This window comes from Salmo trutta, chromosome 36 (genome assembly GCF_901001165.1).
Source record: "Salmo trutta chromosome 36, fSalTru1.1, whole genome shotgun sequence".
NCBI classification, from domain to species: domain Eukaryota; kingdom Metazoa; phylum Chordata; class Actinopteri; order Salmoniformes; family Salmonidae; genus Salmo; species Salmo trutta.
Genome location: NC_042992.1, coordinates 4,643,503 through 4,668,538, shown reverse-complemented (window position 1 = coordinate 4,668,538; position 25,036 = coordinate 4,643,503). Strand labels below are relative to the sequence as shown.

The window sequence follows — 25,036 nt, the reverse complement described above, 5'->3', positions numbered from 1 at the left end:
TACTGCTCCAATGCAATATACTGCTCCAATGCAATATTCTGCTCCAATGCAATATACTGCTCCAATGAAATATACTGCTCCAATGAAATATACTGCTCCAATGCAATATACTGCTCCAATGGAAATATTCTGCTTCAATGAAATATTCTGCTCCAATGCAATATTCTGCTCCAATGCAATATACTGCTCCAATGAAATATACTGCTCCAGTGAAATATACTGCTCCAATGAAATATACTGCTCCAATGCAATATACTGCTTCAATGCAATATTCTGCTCCAATGCAATATACTGCTCCAATGAAATATACTGCTCCAATGCAATATTCTGCTCCAATGCAATATACTGCTCCAATGAAATATACTGCTCCAATGCAATATACTGCTCCAATGTAATATTCTGCTCCAATGCAATATACTGCTCCAATGAAATATTCTGCTCCAATGCAATATTCTGCTCCAATGAAATATACTGCTCCAGTGCAATATTCTGCTCCAATGCAATATACTGCTCCAATGAAATATACTGCTCCAATGAAATATACTGCTCCAATGAAATATACTGCTCCAATGATGTCCTGCGTTCCATTAAGACAACAAGAACTCACACATCCTTTGAAATATACTTATTCATGTCACTGAGGGAGAGAGGGGAATGTATAACGTTTACATTCTGTCTGGATATGTTATTGTCAGCCATCAGGGATCCTATGGGAGGAGAAGAGACACAGTCTCTTACGAGTCACCATGACAGCCGTGAGTTGGGGACGAGTGAGCAGTTTGGGGCAGAGGTCAGGTTAGATGAAGTGACAGCCGTGAGTTAGGGACGACTGAGCCGTTTGGGGCAGAGGTCAGGTTAGATGAAGTGACAGCCGTGAGTTGGGGATGAGTGAGCCGTTTGGGGCAGAGGTCAGGTTAGATGAAGGGACAGCCGTGAGTTGTGGGAGGAGTGAGCAGTTTGGGGCAGAGGTCAGGTTAGATGAAGTGACAGCCGTGAGTTGTGGGAGGAGTGAGCAGTTTGGGGCAGAGGTCAGGTTAGATGAAGTGACAGCCGTGAGTTGTGGGAGGAGTGAGCCGTTTGGGGCAGAGGTCAGGTTAGATGAAGTGAGGAAGAACATATATCACTAATCTTCTGGAGAGCAACAGAGGTGTATTGTATTAAGGAGGGGCTCAGCGTAGGAGAAAAGGGTCATAAGTACCAGTTCTAGTGTCAATATGTCCTTTGTCTTATGTATCGATACATTTGGGGGAATAAACTTGGTTTGAGCTTTATTAAGCATCCGTGAGTTTTAAATAGGTTCATTTAGAACATAACAAAACATAGGCAAACAATGTATTTCACTTGAAAAATGAATGGAGAGACTCACACTCTAGGAGCTCAGATGCAATCATTTAATAACCTAATATCCAACGTTTCGGCAGACAAGCGGTCTTCGTCAGGGTATAATGACAAACACTGCAGGGTGACTAGTTTATATAGTGTCAAAGGGCACACATAGGTGTCTGTGACCTGATATCATTGGTTAATATGTTAAAATAGCATCCAAAAAAAACAATGTGTTAATATTTGTTCTAAATATGTTTTGAAAATCTATTATAATAACAATATATTCACATAAATGAATCTGTACATTCTGCACCATAATTCATAAGATCATTTAATTTCAGAATGCAAAAATAAGACAATTCTACAATTTTCTGATGGTATGTCGGTGTTTCATTGCACCCGAAACCCAAAACAAAACAAAACAACACTCTTACAGAAATACCAGATGATCACATAAATAAATACAACTAACAGTGTCATTGTACTGGTGTGGTGTTTGTGTAATGATCAAGAGACATTGCAGACAATTTCAGATACAGTATATTCCTGGATGTCCTTAAAACGGTTCCTTTGCGTCATAACCTAAAAGGGTTACGGTCAATCCCATTTCAATTCGGTAAATTCAGGTGCCCATTTATAAACAGTTTTTTTTTTCTCCTCCAATTCTTAAACTTCCTGAATCGACTGAATTAAAATGGAATTGACCTCAAACATTTTTTAGGATCAATCATTTTGGATGTTTTTTTATTCTCCAGTGTAGTTTTGTCCCATATGATGTTGGCTGTGTGGTAATTCTATGACATTTTCGTAGTAAACATCTGAACTTTGGCTGAGACTGTGTCGACTTCTGCTCCGTAGACGTTTTTGTCGCAGCAACATCTCCGGATGAGTTTGAATAGGGCCGTGCCTGGCACCACCAGACCGGGGATTCCTGCCAGGATAAAGATGATGACGTAAATCCAAGCAGGATACTCCAACACCTCCAGAGTAGGGAAGTCCTCCTGCAGGGTCACAGAGATGAGAAACGAGTCCGTGAGAAGGACGCTCTAGCATGCTACACCTTGGTGGTGGATGAGGGGGAGTTTCTCCTCTTACAGCGTTTGACATTTGGAAAAGTACTACATAAATGCTATCAAAATGATATCAGTTATTATTATTCATATCTAGAAAGAAAGAATTAACGACTATATGTGACAGGTAGTCAGTTAGTTCCCCTTGACTCCTGTTTCAATCCAAGTAGTAGTCTAGCAACACCTAGTGTTCAGTCACACAATAGGTTATCATCTGGGAGGGATTAGAACTTGGGTCAATATTCATTAAGTGTCTCAGAGTAGGAGTGCAGATCTAGGATCAGGTCCTTCCTGTCCATGTTATCGTGTTCGTTGTGATCTCAAAAGGTAAAACTGATCATTGATCAGTAATCCTACTCTGAGACGCTTTATCAATACGCCAATCAGATTTAAACGTAGTGGAGAAACATTACCGAGCTTGGATTCCAGGCGATGTAGGTGACGTTGGAGCTGACTTTGGTGACGAAGTAGAAGACGAAGATTACTAAGACGATTAAAGGGCTGACGAACCTCCAGGTCACCTGCCAGAACAGGTTGGGCTTGTGACCAATCATGAACTCTATGTCCTTGTTAAACCTGTAGAAGAAGACTTAATTAACTCATGGAAGAAGGACATTTGTCTCCTGCTGTACTCAACCCCTCTGATACAGACAAATACACACACGTTGGAGAGGCCGGGGGGGGTGCTTTAGTGGAGACGAGGAGAGACAAAACATATCCATCAGTTTTAGACCTCTCTTGAACTGATCACTGTTTGACGCTCATCAGGAATACAAGCAATTAGGTGCAGCATTAACCTTTGGTTACTACATTACATGCCAACTTTGTAGCCTCGTTAAACCAGCCTTATCTTGGAATCTCACATTTTGTTTCACTTCACGTATCAAGAGAAGTGGAACAGGACATGAGCTTGCAAGATCAGGCTGGGTTAATGAGGCTACCAACTTTGGCATCATTAATAAGATGGACATACATTAGTTAGTTAGCTGTTGCCAAAATGCACAGCTACTTGGATTGATTTCTGTGGTGGCTAATGCCTCAAAACGTTGGGGTGGATCGGGGAGGAAGAAGGGGTGAACATTCACCTGTCTATGCCATAGATGTAGACCACAGCTATCATCTCACAGAAGGCTATGACTAGGAGAGGGATGGAGCCGGCAAAGCTGTCGAACAGAGCCAGCCAGTAGTTACCAGAACTCTGAGCGAATATCAGGGCAATGATGAATGACACCAGACAGACAATACCTGAAACAGAAGACACATAAACGCTAAGTTATTTCTTCAAGGCACATTTGACCAGTGGTCTTCATATTTAGTTCTGGAGAGCTACTGCATGTGCAGGTGTTTGTTCCAGCCCAGCACTAAGCTCACCAGGACAGAAGATGGAGATCCCTGCATTGGAAATGTATATTGCGCCATGCGTCCAATGATACCGGGTCTCAATTGATTCGAGCAAAGTTATTTACCAGTGATCGCCTCCTTAGGCCACTGTTTAGGGAAGATGTTGAGATCCTGAAGGGGCACCACCGTGCCTTCTATGCTACCAAACATAGTGGACAGTCCCAGACAGAAGAGCATGATGAAGAACAGGATGGACCATAGAGGAGAGATAGGCATCTTGGTGATGGCCTCTGTGAACACGATGAAGGCCAGACCAGTTCCCTCCACACCCTATTGGAGGACAATGACTCACCATCAGGGCAAACATGACTAAAAACAGATCCATAGATAAACAGTAAAGAGTTTGGCATATTATTCTCCATGTTGGCACCAAATGTGCCGTGACTAACATGTCGGCAATTGAAATGGGGTGAAAGGCTTTTGATGTCTGGTGACCGACCATACATCACTGAGAAAGTTTACAATTTCAATACCTGACTGAGGGAAAGTTTGACGTTTCAATACCTGACTGAGGAAAGTTTGCAAGTCGCAGGTTTTGAGGTCCAGACTCCGGATGATCTCTGGGAAGGTGCCGTTTAGATTCTGTAGGGATTCTGCATAGTTGCCTTCTGTGATGTTGCCCTCAGGAAGGTTGAAAGCATTCAGCAGGGCCAAGATGTTTCTGGATGGGACAACACACAGAGCCAGTAAGGTTGAGATGGAGGTAGGTCGAGTACGAACTGTTTATCAGGTTTAACCATTTGCCCAACAATAATACACAACACAACAATAATCAATAATACACAACACATCAATAATACACAACAATAATACACGACACAACAGTAATACACAACAATAATCAATAATACACAACACAAAAATAATACACAACAAAACAATAATAAACAACACATCAATAATACACAACAATAATACACAACACAACAATAATCAATAATACACAACACAACAATAATACACCATACCACAAGGCCACTAAGTGCTAGAATTCGCTAGCAATGCACAGTGCAGAATATCAAGACAAGCAAAACAGCATAACGAAATGATCGTTGTTTTGAGACAGTTCTGTCCGTCCATTCAGTGCCGTTTCCCCCCCCCCAGACACAGACTAAACCTAATCCTGGCCTAAAAAAAATACAAAAAACAAGCTCAGAGCCCCAACGTAGCCTGAATGAAAACACGTACCCTTCGAGACAGTCGTCGAACCTCTCTGTGGCCCTGAAGCCTATGATGGAGTAGATGACTGTAGCAGCGTAGACTGATGTGAAGCCATTGATGATGGAGATGATCACGGCATCCTGCTCACAGTTGTTGCTGGAGAAACAGAAGAGTGGAGTCCATTGAAGAGTCGAGATAGATTCGTCTGTCATTATGTGTAAATATAGGCTTGAGTCCCAAATGGGATCCTATTCCCTACTACATAGTGAACTATTTTTGACCAGGTCTTACAGGGCTCTGGTCAAAACCAGTGCAGTATGTAGTAAGGAATAGGATCCCATTTGGAACGAAGTCGTCGATAAATCTTTGGTCACTTACTGTACAGAGTTGTAGCTGGAGAAGGAGATGAGACCTCCAAAGGCCAAGGAGAAAGAGTAGAACACCTGGGCACCTGCATCCAGCCAGGTAGACGGGTTCATCAACTCATTTAGCTATGAGAAGACAATCATCAATGTATACCGCCACACAACAAAGGGATCTCATGCCTGAAAACATCTGAGAAACTTCGATTTTGGGTTGAACTATCACTTTGAGAGGAAAATACTTACATCAGGTGTGAAGAGGAACTTTATTCCATCCAGAGAACCTTTGAGAGTCAGTCCTCTGATCAGGAAGATGGTGAGGACCACGTATGGCAGAGTGGACGTTATGTACACTGCCTGTGAAGACAGAGAGGGTAGAATCACCTCGTCATCGACGAGTCGAACTTTGCACTGCATTTCTATCCAATGAAGAGCACTAAAATGTAAAATGAATACCATATTGTGTAAAACACGTCCAACTAAGTCTAGAATCCTGTCTGAATGGAACCATAAAAGATGGTGTATCGTACCTTTCCAGTGGTCTCAATGGGACGGGGTATCGTACCTTGCCAGTGGTCTCAAGGGGACTGGGTATCGTACCTTGCCAGTGGTCTCAAGGGGACTGGGTATCGTACCTTGCCAGTGGTCTCAATGGGACTGGGTATCGTACCTTGCCAGTGGTCTCAATGGGACTGGGTATCGTACCTTACCAGTGGTCTCAATGGGACTGGGCATCGTACCTTTCCAGTGGTCTCAATGGGACTGGGTATTGTACCTTTCCAGTGGTCTCAATGGGACTGGGTATCGTACCTTACCAGTGGTCTCAATGGGAACGGGTATCGTACCTTTCCAGTGGTCTCAATGGGACTGGGTATCGTACCTTTCCAGTGGTCTCAATGGGACCTGGTATCGTACCTTGCCAGTGGTCTCAATGGGACTGGGTATCGTACCTTGCCAGTGGTCTCAATGGGACTGGGTATCGTACCTTTCCAGTGGTCTCAATGGGACTGGGTATCGTACCTTTCCAGTGGTCTCAATGGGACTGGGTATTGTACCTTTCCAGTGGTCTCAATGGGACTGGGTATCGTACCTTGCCAGTGGTCTCAATAGGACTGGGTATCGTACCTTGCCAGTGGTCTCAATGGGACTGGGTATCGTACCTTGCCAGTGGTCTCAATGGGACTGGGTATCGTACCTTTCCAGTGGTCTCAATGGGACTGGGTATCGTACCTTACCAGTGGTCTCAATGGGACTGGGCATCGTACCTTTCCAGTGGTCTCAATGGGACTGGGTATTGTACCTTTCCAGTGGTCTCAATGGGACTGGGTATCGTACCTTTCCAGTGGTCTCAATGGGACTGGGTATCGTACCTTTCCAGTGGTCTCAATGGGACTGGGTATCGTACCTTACCAGTGGTCTCAATGGGACTGGGTATTGTACCTTTCCAGTGGTCTCAATGGGACTGGGTATTGTACCTTTCCAGTGGTCTCAATGGGACTGGGTATCGTACCTTGCCAGTGGTCTCAATGGGACTGGGTATCGTACCTTGCCAGTGGTCTCAATGGGACTGGGTATCGTACCTTGCCAGTGGTCTCAATGCCACGAAGGCAGCAGACGTACAACAGCAGCCAGGCACACAGTAGACACAACACCATCCACCACTGCAGTCCTCCAGAGTCCCCAATGGATGCGGACGTGTTGAGTGTGTCTCTGTACCAGAAATAATCCACTGGGGAACTCCGGGCGCATTCTGAGACCAGATCTACAGGGGGCAGCAAAAACACTGTTAAACCCAAAGGCCAGTCCAGCAGCATTCTGAGACCAGACCTACATGGGGCAGCAAAAACACTGTTAAACCCAAATTCCAGTCCAGCAGCATTTAGCCTGATATTGACTTCTGTAGATCCAGCTAGATTCCTCATAAGATAAGGACCCTGAATATTTCATCATTAGACCCCTTTTGAGGTCTTAAAAACATTTGAGAAAATTTGATTTTGTAGTTAACAGTGACTTTAAATCCATGCAGAATATGAACATACCTGTCAGGTTTGCATTGACAGGACACTGACTCCATGGCAGAGGGTTCTGGAACGAGTTGAAAAAGTACCACATCACCCAGGCGATTATAGTGTTGTAGTACATACCCACCAGGAAGGAGACTAATAAGGAAGCGATGCCTGTAGGACACAATCATTCCAGATATCACCAGGTATCAGTGGTGCCTGAGGCAAAAGGAGGCTAATCGGAGTAGCAATAGAAGGACTGGCTCCAGCCATTACAATGTGCCCGTCCTCCTGAGACTCTGGTCAAAATAGTTCACTTTGTAGGGAATAGGATGCCATTTTGGATGAAGGCCATAAGAAGGACAAAATAGATACATAGTCTACAAATATGATAACCTCACTTCGAAGACTGCAGAACTTTCTTTTTGACGTTGGACGTTTAACTACATACTTCTCTAACAACAGTACACAGGGTTTTTCTATTGTTTCTGTTGGACTCACCAACACCAGTCAGATATGGGTTAATGGCCGTCCACACTCCCACACTGCCGCTCCTTAGACGCTGTCCGATAGCAAACTCCAGGTGCAGCAGTGGAATCCCCTCCAGAACCAGCAGGATCAGGAATGGGATCATAAACGCTCCTGGGAATGTGAGATGGGAATGACAGGTATCATAAAAAACCTAAAATGGAAAAAGAGAGGAATCATACAAGCCTGATTCCAAATCTGTATGTACTGAAGCCAACTTCGGGTATCAGGCTATTAAAGTCAGTAAAAGTACACACACTTCAAGGTCATCATGCTGCTGTTCCCCCTATGGCCATTCAACCCCTGAACAGTCTTTACTCTGTCTCCGCGGCAACGATCATGTATTTATACAGTACTATTTTTTAATTACCATTCTCATTATTTTATTTCACTAGTCCTGCATGTTGGAGCTCGAAACCAAATATTTTCACTGTACCCTGCAATCACACTCCCAACACTGTACCTGTGACTATTAAACAATCTGAACCTGAACAACATATAAGCGCACAGGGGGAGACCCAAACGCAGACACAGGAGGCAGATGGTTGAGCTCCGATATTTATTATAACAAAAGGGAGTAGGCAAACGGCAGGTCGGGGATAGGCGATAGTTCGTAAACTAGGTCCGAGTCCAAACAGTACCAGGAGTTGGTCTGTTCCCCGTTGCTCGCGGGAACAATAGAGGAGCGATTGAAGACAAAACAGGAAAGCCCCCCCCCCCCCCCCCCCCCCCCATGTCAGAGGACTCCTGGACCACTTTATTAAGATGTCTTTTTGTTAAGTCAAAATCAAATCAAATCAAAATCTAATTGTATTTGTCACGTACACATGGTTAGCAGATGTTAATGCGAGTGTAGTGAAATGCTTGTGCTTCTAGTTCTGACCATGCAGTAATATCTTACAAGTAATCTAACAATTTCACAACTGCCTTATACACACAAGTGTAATGGAATGAATAAGAATATGTACATATAAATATGTGGATGAGAGATGGTATAGAACGGCATAGGCAAGCTGCAGTAGATGGTATAGAGTACAGTATATACATATGAGATGAGTAATGTAGGGTATGTTAACATTATATAAAGTGGCATTGTTTAAAGTGGCTAGTGATACATTTATTACATCCAATTATTAATTAAAGTGGCTAGAGATTTGAGTCTGTATGTCGGCAGCAGCCTCTCTCTCTGTGTTAGTGATGGCTGTTTAACAGTCTGATGGCCTTGAGATAGAAACTGTTTTTCAGTCTCTCGGCCCCAGCTTTGATGCACCTGTACTGACCTCTCCTACTGGATGATAGCGGGATGAACAGGCAGTGGCTCGGGGGGTTGTTGTCCTTCCCAATCTGCTGATACATGAGGTTCTTGGAAGGCTGGAGAAGGTATTTTAAAGACAGGTGTTCCCAGATATGAAACTCCCTGGCTTCCACTTAGCCTGGGTTGCTGTAAGCATGGCAAAACATTGTGGAACGTTCAAGATACAAGTAGGTTTTGTACAACAGACATGCCTCTCTGACATCTACATTTTATCGATGGCAATTTGAATGCACAGAGATACCGTGACGAGATCCTGAGACCCATTGTCGTGCCATTCATCCGCCGCCATCACTTCATGTTTCAGCACGATATCGCACGGCCCCATATCGCAAGGATCTGTACACAATTCATGGAAGCTGAAAATGTCCCAGTTCTTCAATGACCTGCATACTCACCAGACATGTCACCCATTGAGCATGTTTAGGATGCTCTGGATTGACATGTAAGACAGCGTGTTCCAGTTCCCGCCAATATCTAGCAACTTCACACAGCCATTGAAGAGGAGTGGGACAACATTCCACAGGCCACAATCAACAGCCTGATCAACTCTATGTGAAGGAGATGTGTCACGCTGCATGAGGCAAATGGTGGTCACACCAGATACTGACTGGTTTTCTGACCCACGCCCCTACCTTTTTTACAACTATGTCTAATAAATGTTACATTTTCTAGAGTACACAGTGTGAGGGAGTACCTTCTCTACTATCTCAGTTTCCTTCATTATGACATCATGGAGTGGTCTAATTGTCTGTCAGGACTCTGAGGAGTTTCCTTCATTATGACATCACGGAGTGGTCTAATTGTCTGTCGGGACTCTGAGGAGTTTCCTTCATTATGACATCACGGAGTGGTCTAATTGTCTGTCGGGACTCTGAGGAGTTTCCTTCATTATGACATCACGGAGTGGTCTAATTGTCTGTCGGGACTCTGAGGAGTTTCCTTCATTATGACATCACGGAGTGGTCTAATTGTCTGTCGGGACTCTGAGGAGTTTCCTTCATTATGACATCACGGAGTGGTCTAATTGTCTGTCGGGACTCTGAGGAGTTTCCTTCATTATGACATCACGGAGTGGTCTAATTGTCTGTCGGGACTCTGAGGAGTTTCCTTCATTATGACATCACGGAGTGGTCCAATAGGTTGTTATCAATAAAACGTTACAATAAGGTGCAGAGCGTTCGATTTGTCTGCTGTGGTGCAAGGAGACCCGCAGCTTCGCTAAAACCATTGACAACTGCGTACCTGTTTCAAGGGATTGTTAAATACATTTTAACTATTTGGTTGTAATAACATCACCTCTTAAAGACCATAGTCAGAAACACACATTTCCGACTATTCCATGCAAAACAATTGTGCACATTTACAGTGCATTCAGAAAGTATTCATAACCCTTGACTTATTCCACATTTTGTTGTGTTACAGCCTGAATTCAAAATGGATAAAAAGCTATTTGTTTTCTTACCCATCTACACACAATACCGCGTAATGATGAAGTGCAAACATGTTTTTAGAATTCTTGCAAATTTATTGAAATGAAATACAGAAATATCTCAGTTACATATTGAGTATTGAACCCATTGAGTCAATACATGCTAGAATCACCTTTGGCAGCGACTACAGGTGAGTCTTTCTGGTTAAGTCTCTAAGAGATTTGCACACCTGGAATGTACAATATTTGCCCATTATTCTCCAAGCTCTGTCATTGCTAGACAACCATTTTCAAATCTTGTCATATCTTTTCAATCATACTTAAGTCAAAGCTGTAACTCGGCTGCTCAGGAACATTCATTGTCTTCTTGGTAAGCAACTCCAGTGTAGATGTGCCCTTGTGCTTTAGGTTATTGTCCTGCTGAAACGTAAATTATTCTCCCAGTGTCTGGTGGAAAGCAGACTGAACCAGGTTTTCATCTAGGATTTTGCCTGTGCTTAGATCCATTCCATTTATCTCTTATCCTGAAAAACTCCCCAGTCCTTAACGATTATAAGCATACCCATAGCCTGATGCAGCCCCCACTATGCTTGAAATTATGGAGTGTGGTACTCATTAATTTGTTGTATTGCATTTGCCCCAAACATAACACTTTGTATTCAGGACAAAAAGTGAAATGCTTTGCCACAGTTTTTGCAGTTTTACTTTAGTGCCTTGTTGCAAACAGGATGCATGTTTTTGAATATTTTTCCTTCTTTTCCCTCTGTCAATTAGGTTAGTATTGTGTAGTAACTACAATGTTGTTGATCCATCCTCACTTTTCTCCTATCCCAGCCATTAAACTGTAACTGTTTTTAAGTCACCATTGGCCTCATGGGGAAATCCCTGAGCAGTTTCCTTCCTCCCCGGCAACTGAGTTAGGAAGGACGCATGTATCTTTGTAGTGACTGGGTGTATTGATACACCATGCTCAAAGAGATGTTCAATGTCTTCTTTTTTAATCTACCAATAGGTGCTCTTCTTTGCGAGTCATTGGAAAACCTTCCTGGTCTTTGTGGTTGAATCTGTGTTTGAAATTCACTGCTCGACAGACGGACCTTACAGATCGTTGTATGTGTTGGGTATAGTAATGAGGAAGTCATTCAGAAATCATATTAAACACTGTTATTGCACACAGAGTGAGTTCATGCAACTTATTCTGTGACTTTTTAAAGCACATTTTTACTCCTGAACTAGGCTTGCCACAACAAAGGTATTGAATTTGTAAAAGTTCAAGAACATCATTGCACTTTGACATTGTGGAGTATTGTGTGTTGGCCAGTGACATAAAATCTAAATTCAATCTATTTTAAATTCAGGCTGTAACACAACAAAATGTGGAACATGTCAAGGTGTGTGAAGCCCTGTAAGTACAGCAGATACACTGACTTGTTATCAACAACCTGGTCGAATTGCGTTCTGGTCGAATTGGACTGATTTACATGTTTTCTCTCTGAAAAATGTAGTTCATTTAATCTGATTGTCCACACAGGGCATCTGAACACACAAAATACATTTTGATGATTTTCATTATATTTTGTGTGTTTTATTTAACTTTTGTACACCTGTGGTGTTCCCGGTCAAAAATGACCGGTCATTAGAAATGAATGGGTGAGACTACAATTAGTGTATCAAATTGAGTTCAGGCACATGCCCATTCATCAGATGGACACACTTCCTCTCCAAGATCCCCACATGCATGTGTGTTTGAGCACACACACACACACACACACACACACACACACACACACACACACACACACACACACACACACACACACACACACACACACACACACACACACACACACCTCACTCCCCTTCCTGGCTTCCATGACAACCCCCACGGGAACCACACCTGTTCTCACAAACAATCTCATCATTGCTTCAATGATATAAAACTTTTTTGAGGCCTTGCTCACAATACATTCTGTGGCAGCACAATGACCAAACGATATACTGTATGTGAGGCTCTTGATCATATCTTTGATCATGACACTGGTGAGGAGAGAGTCCTTGTTAAACTTTGACACAAAGTCGTCTGTGATAAATAGCACAATATGTTTCATCTGAGTATTTGTTATAGTCAAAATAATTCCTACATTATGCTTTTTTAACTCAATGACGAGTTGTATGAGCTCAGGTCAATGAGGCCTACAGACCATAAATAGCAAATACAAGTTCAAAACTTGTAACGTTCACAAGAACTTAAGTTGATAAAAAGCTGTAACACAACATTAGGTGATAAGATATGTATTATTATGGATTTATAATCAGCTATAATGGGGCGGTCATTTTGGACTGGGAACACAGAATGAATTAACATGAAACGACAGTAGGGTTAAACCAGTAACAGTTGTTAAAATTAATCCCTGATCAGAGTTTAAATTTGTTTCTAAAACAATGGAGCAACAGCACTACATTTGATCTAGGTTAAAAAGTCAAAAGTAAACTTAGCTTATCAGAATAATTCAATTTAACTAGGATTAATTTAAAACTACGTTAAATGTTTTGTGCAACATGATTAAAACCACTACAGGATCGGTGCATGGATACACAATGCCAAGCATCGCCTCCTTAAAGTTCAAGCTGGTACTGCATAGACCAGGGTGTTCAATCATTTTGGCTTGAGGGCCAAATCGGGATTTCAAAATTCCGCGGAGGGCCACACATTTTTTCTTTGGGTAGCGAATTGTACAACAAAAACAATTTGCGAGACACAAAAATGGCAGATATTTGAAAACGTATAGATCCAATATAATTTTCACATCTACTGTATCTAAAAGTATACTGTAGTCCCATTATAATTTCCACATCTTTCTGGTTTTGACCTGGAGTGTTTAAATCCAGGTGTTCCCAAACTTTTTCTGGCCCGCAACCCCATTTTAAACATTTTGATACTTTATTATATTTGGGCAAAGATAGTTTATTACAAATCAGTCTGACAGTACTTTTGACAGTATTTCAGTCTGAAGACAGTATGGTTTGAAGTGACTGAAATACATCAGAAAGGTAATGGGAAGTTCAGAAGACCATCAGGCGATAATTTGGAATAAAATTCTGTGTAGAAAAGAGCATCATCATTGTTGGCATTGTAAACGGAAACAGAAGACAAATACTTTATGTTGCCTCCCCCTCGGAATAGATAGTGAAATGTAACTAATACAACTCTCAAGGTTAGAGAAGACACGACATAGCTGAAGATGAACAGCCAACGTTACGTAAACACTTGAACATGACTCAGCCATTTGAACTTGACTTGTATTTGACTGGGATATGACTAATGAGTTAATCAGGGTAAACTGGGATATGACTAATGAGTTAATCAGGGTAAACTGGGATATGACTAAAGAGTTAATCAGGGTAAACTGGGATATGACTAATGAGTTAATCAGGGTAAACTGGGATATGGCTAATGAGTTAATCGGGGTAAACTGGGATATGACTAATGAGTTAATCGGGGTAAACTGGGATATGACTAATGAGTTAATCGGGGTAAACTGGGATATGACTAAAGAGTTAATCGGGGTAAACTGGGATATGACTAATGAGTTAATCAGGGTAAACTGGGATATGACTAATGAGTTAATCGGGGTAAACTGGGATATGACTAATGAGTTAATCGGGGTAAACTGGGATATGACTAATGAGTTAATCAGGGTAAACTGGGATATGACTAATGAGTTAATCGGGGTAAACTGGGATATGACCAATGAGTTAATCGGGGTAAACTGGGATATGACTAATGAGTTAATCAGGGTAAACTGGGATATGACTAATGAGTTAATCAGGGTAAACTGGGATATGACTAATGAGTTAATCGGGGTAAACTGGGATATGACTAATGAGTTAATCGGGGTAAACTGGGATATGACTAATGAGTTAATCAGGGTAAACTGGGATATGACTAATGAGTTAATCAGGGTAAACTGGGATATGACTAATGAGTTAATCAGGGTAAACTGGGATATGACTAATGAGTTAATCAGGGTAAACTGGGATATGACTAATGAGTTAAACCTGTTGAGGCCACGGGTTAGCAATGAACCCTGAGACGGGATTGCTAGCAAGGCTGGAAATTCAAAACATCAAAAATCTAATAATTTCAATTTCTCAAACAATCAACTATTTTACACCATTTAAAAGATAAACATCTCCTTAATCTAACCACATTGTTCGATTTTCAAAGAGGCTTTACGGCAAAAGCATAAAGTTAGATTATGTTAGGACAGTACATAGCCACAAAAGTACAAACATCCATTTTCAATTCAAGGTCAGGCGTCACCAAAAGCAGAAACCAGCTAAAATTATGCACCAACCTTTGACAATCTCCATCAGATGACACTCCTAGGACATTATGTTATACAATACATGCATTTTTTGTTCCATCAAGTTCATATTTATATCCAAAAACCGCATTTTACAGTAGCGGTGAAATTCTGATTTTTTTCTTCTCTGAAATGCTTCCGGTGAACAACGTTACAATTTTCAAAATTACTATTCGAAAACATTGGTAAATTATAATATTGTCATTCAAATAATTATAGTTTAACATTTCGTAAATGATACTGTCTTGCCAGATTTCAAAATAACTTTACTGGGAAATCACAAGTTGCAATAAACCGGGTGTTGTGCTAAGAACAATAAGCTAGCCTAATTAGCTTAGCATCATCTTGTAACCATGTAATATCAATAATACTATTGTCAATAATCCATTACCTTTGATTATCTTCATCCATTGGCAGTTCCAGGAATTCCAGGTCCACAACAAATGTGGTTTCTTTTGACAAAGTTCATAATTGATGTCCAAATAACTCCAAGTTGTTCCATGTTGTTAGCGCTTCGGTGGCTACTAAAAAGTAGCGCGGGGGGGTGTGTGAAGTCACGGCAAAAAGTTAAAAAAGTTACAAAAATAATCTATTTACGTTTGTTCAAACATGTCAAACGTTGTTTAGCATCAATCTTTAGAGCCATTTTTAACGTGAAACATCAGTAATGTTTCAACCCGACTTCACCTGTGTCTAGAAAAACGTTTTTTAAAAATGTCTCGTGTCTCATGATTGCGCAGGTGCAGGCCATAATGGAAGTGACGACATCCCACGGACGTCAACTTCAATGCATTCTAATTTGCTCCCTGTTAATCATGGAAGCTTCAAACAACTTTATAAAGATCGCTGACATCTAGTGGAAGCCGTAGGAGTTGCGAACTGAATCCTTTCTCACTATGGTATCTAATAAACAATGACACTAAATAGTACAGCCACAAAATTCTCCTTTTTTTAATCTATTTTTCTCAGGTTTTTGCCTGCAATATGAGTTTTGTTATACTTACAGACACCATTCAAACTGTTTTAGAAAATTCAGAGTGTTTTCTATCCGAATGTGTTAATAATATGCATATCCTAGCTTCTGAGTTGGTGTAGGAGGCAGTTAAAAATGGGCACATATTTTTTTCAAAATTCTCAATACTGCCACCGTGGCCCGTAGAGGTTAATCAGGGTAAACTGGGATATGACTAATGAGTTAATCGGGGTAAACTGCGATATGACTAATGAGTTAATCGGGGTAAACTGGGATATGACTAATGAGTTAATCGGGGTAAACTGGGATATGACTAAAGAGTTAATCGGGGTAAACTGGGATATGACTAAAGAGTTAATCAGGGTAAACTGGGATATGACTAAAGAGTTAATCAGGGTAAACTGGGATATGACTAAAGAGTTAATCAGGGTAAACTGGGATATGACTAAAGAGTTAATCCGGGTAAACTGGGATATGACTCAAGAGTTAATCAGGGTAAACTGGGATATGACTATAGAGTTAATCGGGGTAAACTGGGATATGACTATAGAGTTAATGAGAGTGATTTTCCCACAAATAGACAGGTATTTTTTTTTTGCTAAATCTTATCTATTTTAGCTAGCTTCCTATAAAAATGTATTGTAGTAAGATAAGTCATTTATTTTTGGATATGTATAGAGAGTATGTCCACATCACAATCAGACCATTTTATTGAAAAACTACACAGTAATGTACTTTTTAGCAATCCAATAATATGGTACACTTATCATAATTCAGTTTTAACACAGAGAGGTTAGAAAAAGTATCTAGATCCTCTATGAGGCTGTGGAGGGACTTGTAACGACTGCTAAATGGAGTAGACCAAGGCGCAGCGTGGTTAGTGCTCATCATGAAATTTAATGGAAAATGAGAACACTTTACAACTAAACAAAAGACAACAGCCAAACAGTGCTGTCAGGTAACAAATGACTAAACAGAAATAACCACCCACAAAACCCGAAGGAAAACAGGCTGCCTAAGTATGGCTCCCAATCAGCAACAACGATATACAGCTGTCCCTGATTGAGAGCCATACCCGGCCGAAACAAAGAAATACCAAACATAGAAAAAGGACATAGAATGCCCACCCCAACTCACGCCCTGACCAACCCAAATAGAGACATAAAAGGATCTCTAAGGTCAGGGCATGACAGGATTCTAATTCTAAAAGTATCTAGATCCTCTATGAGGCTGTGGAGGGATTCTAATTCTAAAAGTATCTAGACCCTCTATGAGGCTGTGGAGGGATTCTAATTCTAAAAGTATCTAGATCCTCTATGAGGCTGTGGAGGGATTCTAATTCTAAAAGTATCTAGATCCTCTATGAGGCTGTGGAGGGATTCTAATTCTAAAAGTATCTAGATTCTCTATGAGGCTGTGGAGGGATTCTAATTCTAAAAGTATCTAGATCCTCTATGAGGCTGTGGAGGGATTCTAATTCTAAAAGTATCTAGATCCTCTATGAGGCTGTGGAGGGATTCTAATTCTAAAAGTATCTAGATTCTCTATGAGGCTGTGGAGGGATTCTAATTGTGGATTTAAAAGAAAATATGAATCATCAGCATACAATGACACCTTTGTTTTAAAAGCCCTGAATTTCTAACCCCTTGATGTTAATGTTGGATCTGATTTTAACAGCTAATTATTCAATGGCCATAATAAATACATATGCCAATAGTGTTTTACTCTTCTTGACAGTTTAATACTTTCAGAGAAGTAGACATTATTTACTATTTTACACCCAGGGTAACTATACAAAACTTTAAAACATTTTATAAGAGATTCTCCAAAATTGAAATATTCCAGGCATTTATATATAAATTCCAGTCGTACTTTATCAAAAGCCTTTTCAAAGTCAGCTATGAATACAATGCCTAGTTTCCAGGATTTTTCAGTGTTATATTGTTTCCAGTTCTTGCCTTATATTTTCTCCAATTTTATCGTCCACGTAAAAAAATTCCAATATCCTCGCCCACGTGGAAATTCTGTAAGAGTAATCTACATGCCAATTATGTGATGATTTTTAATCTTTTTAAGTTGTTACATTTGAAAAGGATTATAATTGAAATGATCTCACAACCGAACCTGAAGATTTCAGGGATAAAGGTTAATCCAAAGTGCATACGTATCACAATGCTCTAGCCTTGACCTAAAGGTGGGTCCTCACCCACTGATTAGGAAACACTAGTGTTGACTAAGATTGACTAACTCTGGTGTTGGAGGGACAGGGTTGATTAACTCTGGTGTTGGAGGGACAGGGTTGATTAACTCTGGTGTTGGAGGGACACAGGGTTGATTAACTCTGGTGTTGGAGGGACAGGGTTGATTAACTCTGGTGTTGGAGGGACACAGGGTTGATTAACTCTGGTGTTGGAGGGACAGGGTTGATTAACTCTGGTGTTGGAGGGACAGGGTTGATTAACTCTGGTGTTGGAGGGACACAGGGTTGATTAACTCTGGTGTTGGAGGGACAGGGTTGATTAACTCTGGTGTTGGAGGGACAGGGTTGATTAACTCTGGTGTTGGAGGGACAGGGTTGATTAACTCTGGTGTTGGAGGGACAGGGTTGATTAACTCTGGTGTTGGAGGGACAGGGTTGATTAACTCTGGTGTTGGAGGGACACAGGGTTGATTAACTCTGGTGTTGGAGGGACACAGGGTTGATTAACTCTGGTGTTGGAGGGACAGGGTTGATTAACTCTGGTGTTGGAGGGACACAGGGTTGATTAACTCTGGTGTTGGACGGACAGGGTTGATTAACTCTGGTGTTGGAGGGACAGGGTTGATTAACTCTGGTGTTGGAGGGACAGGGTTGATTAACTCTGGTGTTGGAGGGACAGGGTTAATTAACTCTGGTGTTGGAGGGACAGGGTTGATTAACTCCGGTGTTGGAGGGACAGGGTTGATTAACTCTGGTGTTGGAGGGACACAGAGATGATTAACTCCGGTGTTGGAGGGACAGGGTTGATTAACTCTGGTGTTGGAGGGACAGGGTTGATTAACTCTGGTGTTGGAGGGACAGGGTTGATTAACTCGGGTGTTGGAGGGACAGGGTTGATTAACTCTGGTGTTGGAGGGACAGGGTTGATTAACTCCGGTGTTGGAGGGACAGGGTTGATTAACTCTGGTGTTGGAGGGACAGGGTTGATTAACTCTGGTGTTGGAGGGACAGGGTTGATTAACTCTGGTGTTGGAGGGACAGGGTTGATTAACTCTGGTGTTGGAGGGACAGGGTTGATTAACTCTGGTGTTGGAGGGACAGGGTTGATTAACTCTGGTGTTGGAGGGACACAGGGTTGATTAACTCTGGTGTTGGAGGGACAGGGTTGATTAACTCTGGTGTTGGAGGGACAGGGTTTATTAACTCTGGTGTTGGAGGACAGGGTTTTTTAACTCTGGTGTTGGAGGGACAGGATTGATTAACTCTGGTGTTGGAGGGACAGGATGTTTAACTCTGGTGTTGGAGGGACACAGGTTTGAGTAAATCTGGTGTTGGAGGGACACAGGTTTGATTAACTGCAGGGACATCGCATCGCTGAAGACCTCGGGCTGATGTGCGTCGCTGGAGACTCTGGGAGCGCCGGACTGGAGGGAGACTCTGGCTGCACCGGTTGCGGACTGTGGGCCGTCTCTGTAGGTTCCGGACTGTGGGCCGTCTCTGTCGGTTCCGGACTGTGGGCCGTCTCTGTCGGTTCCGGACTGTGGGCCGTCTCTGACGGTTCCGGACTGTGGGCCGTCTCTGCCGGTTCCGGACTGTGGGCCGTCTCTGCCGGTTCCGGACTGTGGGCCGTCTCTGTCGGTTCCGGACTGTGGGCCGTCTCTGCCGGTTCCGGACTGTGGGCCGTCTCTGACGGTTCCTCTGCCGGTTCCGGACTGTGGGCCGTCTCTGCCGGTTCCGGACTGTGGGCCGTCTCTTATGGCTCCGGACTGTGGGCCGTCTCTGCCGGTTCTGGACTGTGGGCCGTCTCTAACGGTTCCGGACTGTGGGCCGTCTCTGCCGGTTCCGGACTGTGGGCCGTCTCTGTCGGTTCCGGACTGTGGGCCGTCTCTGTCGGTTCCGGACTGTGGGCCGTCTCTGCCGGTTCCGGACTGTGGGCCGTCTCTGCCGGTTCCGGACTGTGGGCCGTCTCTTATGGCTCCGGACTGTGGGCCGTCTCTGCAGGCTCCGAACTGTGGGCCGTCTCTAGACGGGGAACTGTCGACGTAAGCTCTGGATGGGGCACTGTTGCCGGAAGCTCTGGACGGGGATTGCGCACTGAAGGCCTGAGTGTGGGGCTGGCTTAGGAGGCGCCAGACTAGGGACACGCACCACAGGGCTAGTGCGAGGAGCAGGATGAGCTGGACTGGGCTGACGCACTGGAGGCCTGGTGCGTAGGGCTGGTACTGGAGGTACCAGACTGGAGACACGCACCCCAAGGCTAGTGCGAGATGCGGGAACAGGACGTACTAGACTGGGCTGACGCACTGGAGGCCTGGTGCATGGTGCTGGCGCCAGACTAGAGACACGCACCTCAGGACTAGTGCAAGGAGCAGGAACTGGATACACCGGGCCATGAGTAGGCACTGGAGGTCCGGAGCGCACCTCCTGCACAACCCGTCCTGGCTGGATGGTAATAGTAGCCCTGTACAAGCGGAGTGCTGGCACAGAGCGGAGTGCTGGCACAGGGCGAACTGGGCTGTGCAGAGGCCCGTGCGTAGAGCAGGCGTAGGGTAGCCTGGGCCTAGGAGGCACACTGGTGGCCAGATGTGCTGCGCAGGCATCCTCGCTCCAGGCTGGATGCCCACTCTAGCACGACACTTGCGAGGGGCTGGGATCGCTCGCACCGGACTGAGCGTGCGCAAGGGCGAGATCGTGCGCACTTCCGCATACACCGGCGCTCTCCTCTCCTCGCGCTCCCCATAATAAGCACAGGGAATTGGCTTAGGGCTCACCCTTGGCCCAGCCAAACTACCCGTGTGCCCCCCCCCAATTTTTTTTTATTGGGGGTGCCTCTCCGGCTTCCTTGCTAGCCGTGTCCCAGCATAGCGTTCTCTGTCCTCTCCAGCCTTCCTCCATGGTCCTTCTCCCGCTAGTATCTGCTCCCAAGTCCAAAACTCCTTAAAGCTCTGCTGCTGCTCCTTCCTCCGCTGCTTGGTCCGTTGGTGGTGGGTAGTTCTGTCACGGGCGTCGTAGTGATTGGACCAAAACGCAGCGGGAATGTGTATGCTCATATTTTCTTTTATTAAAGAAACAAAACAATAACACAAGGAAAAAAAGAACGACGAAAACAGTCCTGTCAGGCACACAGCTAAAAAGGAAACAACTACCCACAAAACCCACAGAAAAACACCCCTACTAAATAGGACCTTCAATTAGAGGCAACGAGGAACAGCTGCCTCCAATTGAAGGTCAAAACAATAAACTAGACGTAGAAATAGAAAAACTAGAAAATAGAACATAGAAATACAAAACATAGAACACAACCCAAAAACCCTGACAACACAAAACAAACACACCCCTGCCACGTCCTGACCATACTACAATAACAAATAACCCCTTATACTGGTCAGGACGTGGCACTTCTTCACCTGCGGGATGGTGTGAGACGAGCCACCCAGACAGCTGATGGAAACTGTGGGTTTTTTGCACAACTGAATCATTTCCACATGAACTGTTGATGCTATAAAATACTGTGTATTTAGTAACAGCATCTGTTCAGTATTCACATACAGTATAAGAGTGTTAGATCATAGTTCACCCAAATCACCCTAAATGGTGGTGGTAAACTCATCATAACGTTTTCTGTTTTTATGGGGTTTAACTGGGTACTTTTCCCTGCCTCCTCTCCCAGAGAGATAATGTACTTCACTGTAAGAGAGATAATGTACTTCACTGTAAGAGAGATAATGTACTTCACTGTAAGAGAGAAAATGTATTTCACTGTAAGACTATCCTGTCAGATGTATTTTGAGGGATAAACTTGCCAAACGAGATCAACGAGGACTTAAATGTTTTGCATAGCCAGCTGTGAGATATATTTGTATTTTGAAAAAAAAAAATAATAAAAAAAAATATATATATATACTGCTCAAAAAAATAAAGGGAACACTTAAACAACACATCCTAGATCTGAATGAAAGAAATAATCTTATTAAATACTTTTTTCTTTACATAGTTGAATGTGCTGACAACAAAATCACACAAAAATAATCAATGGAAATCCAATTTATCAACCCATGGAGGTCTGGATTTGGAGTCACACTCAAAATTAAAGTGGAAAACCACACTACAGGCTGATCCAACTTTGATGTAATGTCCTTAAAACAAGTCAAAATGAGGCTCAGTAGTGTGTGTGGCCTCCACGTGCCTGTATGACCTCCCTACAATGCCTGGGCATGCTCCTGATGAGGTGACGGATGGTCTCCTGAGGGATCTCCTCCCAGACCTGGACTAAAGCATCCGCCAACTCGTGGACAGTCTGTGGTGCAACGACGTGGCGTTGGTGGATGGAGCGAGACATGATGTCCCAGATGTGCTCAATTGGATTCAGGTCTGGGGAATGGACGGGCCAGTCCATAGCATCAATGCCTTCCTCTTGCAGGAACTGCTGACACACTCCAGCCACATGAGGTCTAGCATTGTCTTGCACTAGGAGGAACCCAGGGCCAACCGCACCAGGGTCTGAGGATCTCATCTCGGTACCTAAAGGCAATCAGGCTACCTCTGGCGAGCACATGGAGGGCTGTACGGCCCCCCAAAGAAATGCCACCCCACACCATGACTGACCCACCGCCAAACCGGTCATGCTGGAGGATGTTGCAGGCAGCAGAACGTTCTCCACGGCGTCTCCAGACTCTGTCACGTCTGTCACATGCTCAGTGTGAACCTGCTTTAATCTGTGAAGAGCACAGAGCGCCAGTGGCGAATTTGCCAATCTTGGTGTTCTCTGGCAAATGCCAAACGTCCTGCACGGTGTTGGGCTGTAAGCACAACCCCCACCTGTGGACGTCGGGCCCTCATACCGCCCTCATGGAGTCTGTTTCTGACCGTTTGAGCAGACACATGCACATTTGTGGCCTGCTGGAGGTCATTTTGCAGGGCTCTGGCAGTGCTTCTCCTGCTCCTCCTTGCACAAAGGCGGAGGTAGCAGTCCTGCTGCTGGGTTGTTGCCCTCCTACGGCCTCATCTCCTGATGTACTGGCCTGTCTCCTGGTAGCGCCTCCATGCTCTGGACACTACGCTGACAGACACAGCAAACCTTCTTGCCACAGCTCGCATTGATGTGCCATCCTGGATGAGCTGCACTACCTGAGCCACTTGTGTGGGTTGTAGACTCCGTCTCATGCTGCCACTAGAGTGAAAGCACCGCCAGCATTCAAAAGTGACCAAAACATCAGCCAGGAAGCATAGGAACTGAGAATTGGTCTGTGGTCCATACCTGCAGAACCACTCCTTTATTGGGGGTGTCTTTCTAATTGCCTATAATTTCCACCTGTTGTCTATTCCATTTGCACAACAGCATGTGAAATGTATTGTCAATCAGTGTTGCTTCCTAAGTGGACAATTTGATTTCACAGAAGTGTGATTGACTTGGAGTTACATTGTGTTGTTTAAGTGTTCCCTTTATTTTTTTGAGCAGTGTATACATAAAACAAAAAAACTATTTGTAATTTAATTTCACATATTTAGAACTAGTGTTCTTAGCTAGAATCATTGGTAATAATCTACATCACATCTGGGCCTTTTATCCTTTAACTGAATTCCCTGAATTCCTATGACTGAATAACTAGTGATTAAAATAGATCAACTAGTGGTAGTGTACATTCACATTTGTCTCTTGTAATAAGATATTGTTTTAAAGCTCTATGTGATTTCTACCGTTCCAATTTGATAACGCTCCAGAAATGTAGTTATTCACAAATTTCAAGCTCTTGAAATTAATTGCTCTGTTACAGTTACCTGAACCATTCCTACAGTAGGAGTCACAACACTAGGGCCTATGTAGGAGTCATTACAGTAGGGCCTATGTAGGAGTCATTACAGTAGGGCCTATGTAGGAGTCATTACAGTAGGGCCTATGTAGGAGTCATTACAGTAGAGCCTATGTAGGAGTCATTACAGTAGGGCCTATGTAGGAGTCATTACAGTAGGGCCTATGTAGGAGTCATTACAGTAGGGCCTATGTAGGAATCATTACAATTGGCCTATGTAGGAGTCATTACAATAGGCCTATGTAGGAGTCATTACAATAGGCCTATGTAGGAGTCATTACAATAGGCCTATGTAGGAGTCATTACAGTAGGCCTATGTAGGAGTCATTACAGTAGGCTTATGAAGGAGTCATTACAGTAGGCCTATGTAGGAGTCATTACAGTAGGGTCTATGTAGGAGTCATAACACTAGGGCCTATGTAGGAGTCATTACAGTAGGCCTATGTAGGAGTCATTACAGTAGACCTATGTAGGAGTCATTACAGTAGGCTTATGTTGGAGTCATTACAGTAGAGCCTATGTAGGAGTCATTACAGTAGAGCCTATGTAGGAGTCATTACAGTAGGGCCTATGAAGGAGTCATTACAGTAGAGCCTATGTAGGAGTCATTACAGTAGGGCCTATGTAGGAGTCATTGCAGTTGGTCTATGTAGGAGTCATTGCAGTTGGTCTATGTAGGAGTCATTACAGTAGAGCCTATGTAGGAGTCATTACAGTAAGGCCTATGTAGGAGTCATTACAGTAGGGCCTATAGTAGGCCTATGTAGGAGTCATTACAGTTGGTCTATGTAGGAGTCATTACAGTAGGGCCTATGTAGGAGTCATTACAGTAGGCCTATGTAGGTGTCATTACAGTAGGGCCTATGTAGGAGTCATTACAGTAGGCCTATGTAGGAGTCATTACAGTAGGGCCTATGTAGGAGTCATTACAGTAGGCCTATGTAGGAGTCATTACAGTAAGGCCTATGTAGGAGTCATTACAGTAGGCCTATGTAGGAGTCATTACAGTAAGGCCTAGGTAGGAGTCATTACAGTAGGGCCTATAGTAGGCCTATGTAGGAGTCATTACAGTTGGTCTATGTAGGAGTCAT

At 43.3% G+C, this 25,036-nt stretch overlaps 1 protein-coding gene across 2 annotated transcripts in view; it reads right to left on the bottom strand.

Moving 5' to 3' along the window:
• Positions 1-1,387: 1,387 nt before the first annotated feature.
• Positions 1,388-25,036, bottom strand: part of LOC115176286 (sodium-dependent neutral amino acid transporter B(0)AT1) — a 27,609-nt gene continuing 3,960 nt past the window's right edge. Inside the window, exons 3-13 of one of the 2 annotated variants that reach the window (XM_029736214.1) lie at positions 7,825-7,965; positions 7,360-7,497; positions 6,901-7,082; positions 5,567-5,677; positions 5,337-5,449; positions 4,986-5,114; positions 4,302-4,458; positions 3,863-4,067; positions 3,482-3,641; positions 2,810-2,972; positions 1,388-2,327 (exon numbers count right to left, since the gene is read on the bottom strand). In XM_029736214.1, the coding sequence (XP_029592074.1) occupies positions 2,121-2,327; positions 2,810-2,972; positions 3,482-3,641; positions 3,863-4,067; positions 4,302-4,458; positions 4,986-5,114; positions 5,337-5,449; positions 5,567-5,677; positions 6,901-7,082; positions 7,360-7,497; positions 7,825-7,965 (1,706 nt within the window). In that variant the 3' untranslated portion in view covers positions 1,388-2,120. The remainder of the gene's footprint in view (positions 2,328-2,809; positions 2,973-3,481; positions 3,642-3,862; positions 4,068-4,301; positions 4,459-4,985; positions 5,115-5,336; positions 5,450-5,566; positions 5,678-6,900; positions 7,083-7,359; positions 7,498-7,824; positions 7,966-25,036) is intronic. The other variant, XM_029736215.1, reaches the window with a different exon arrangement.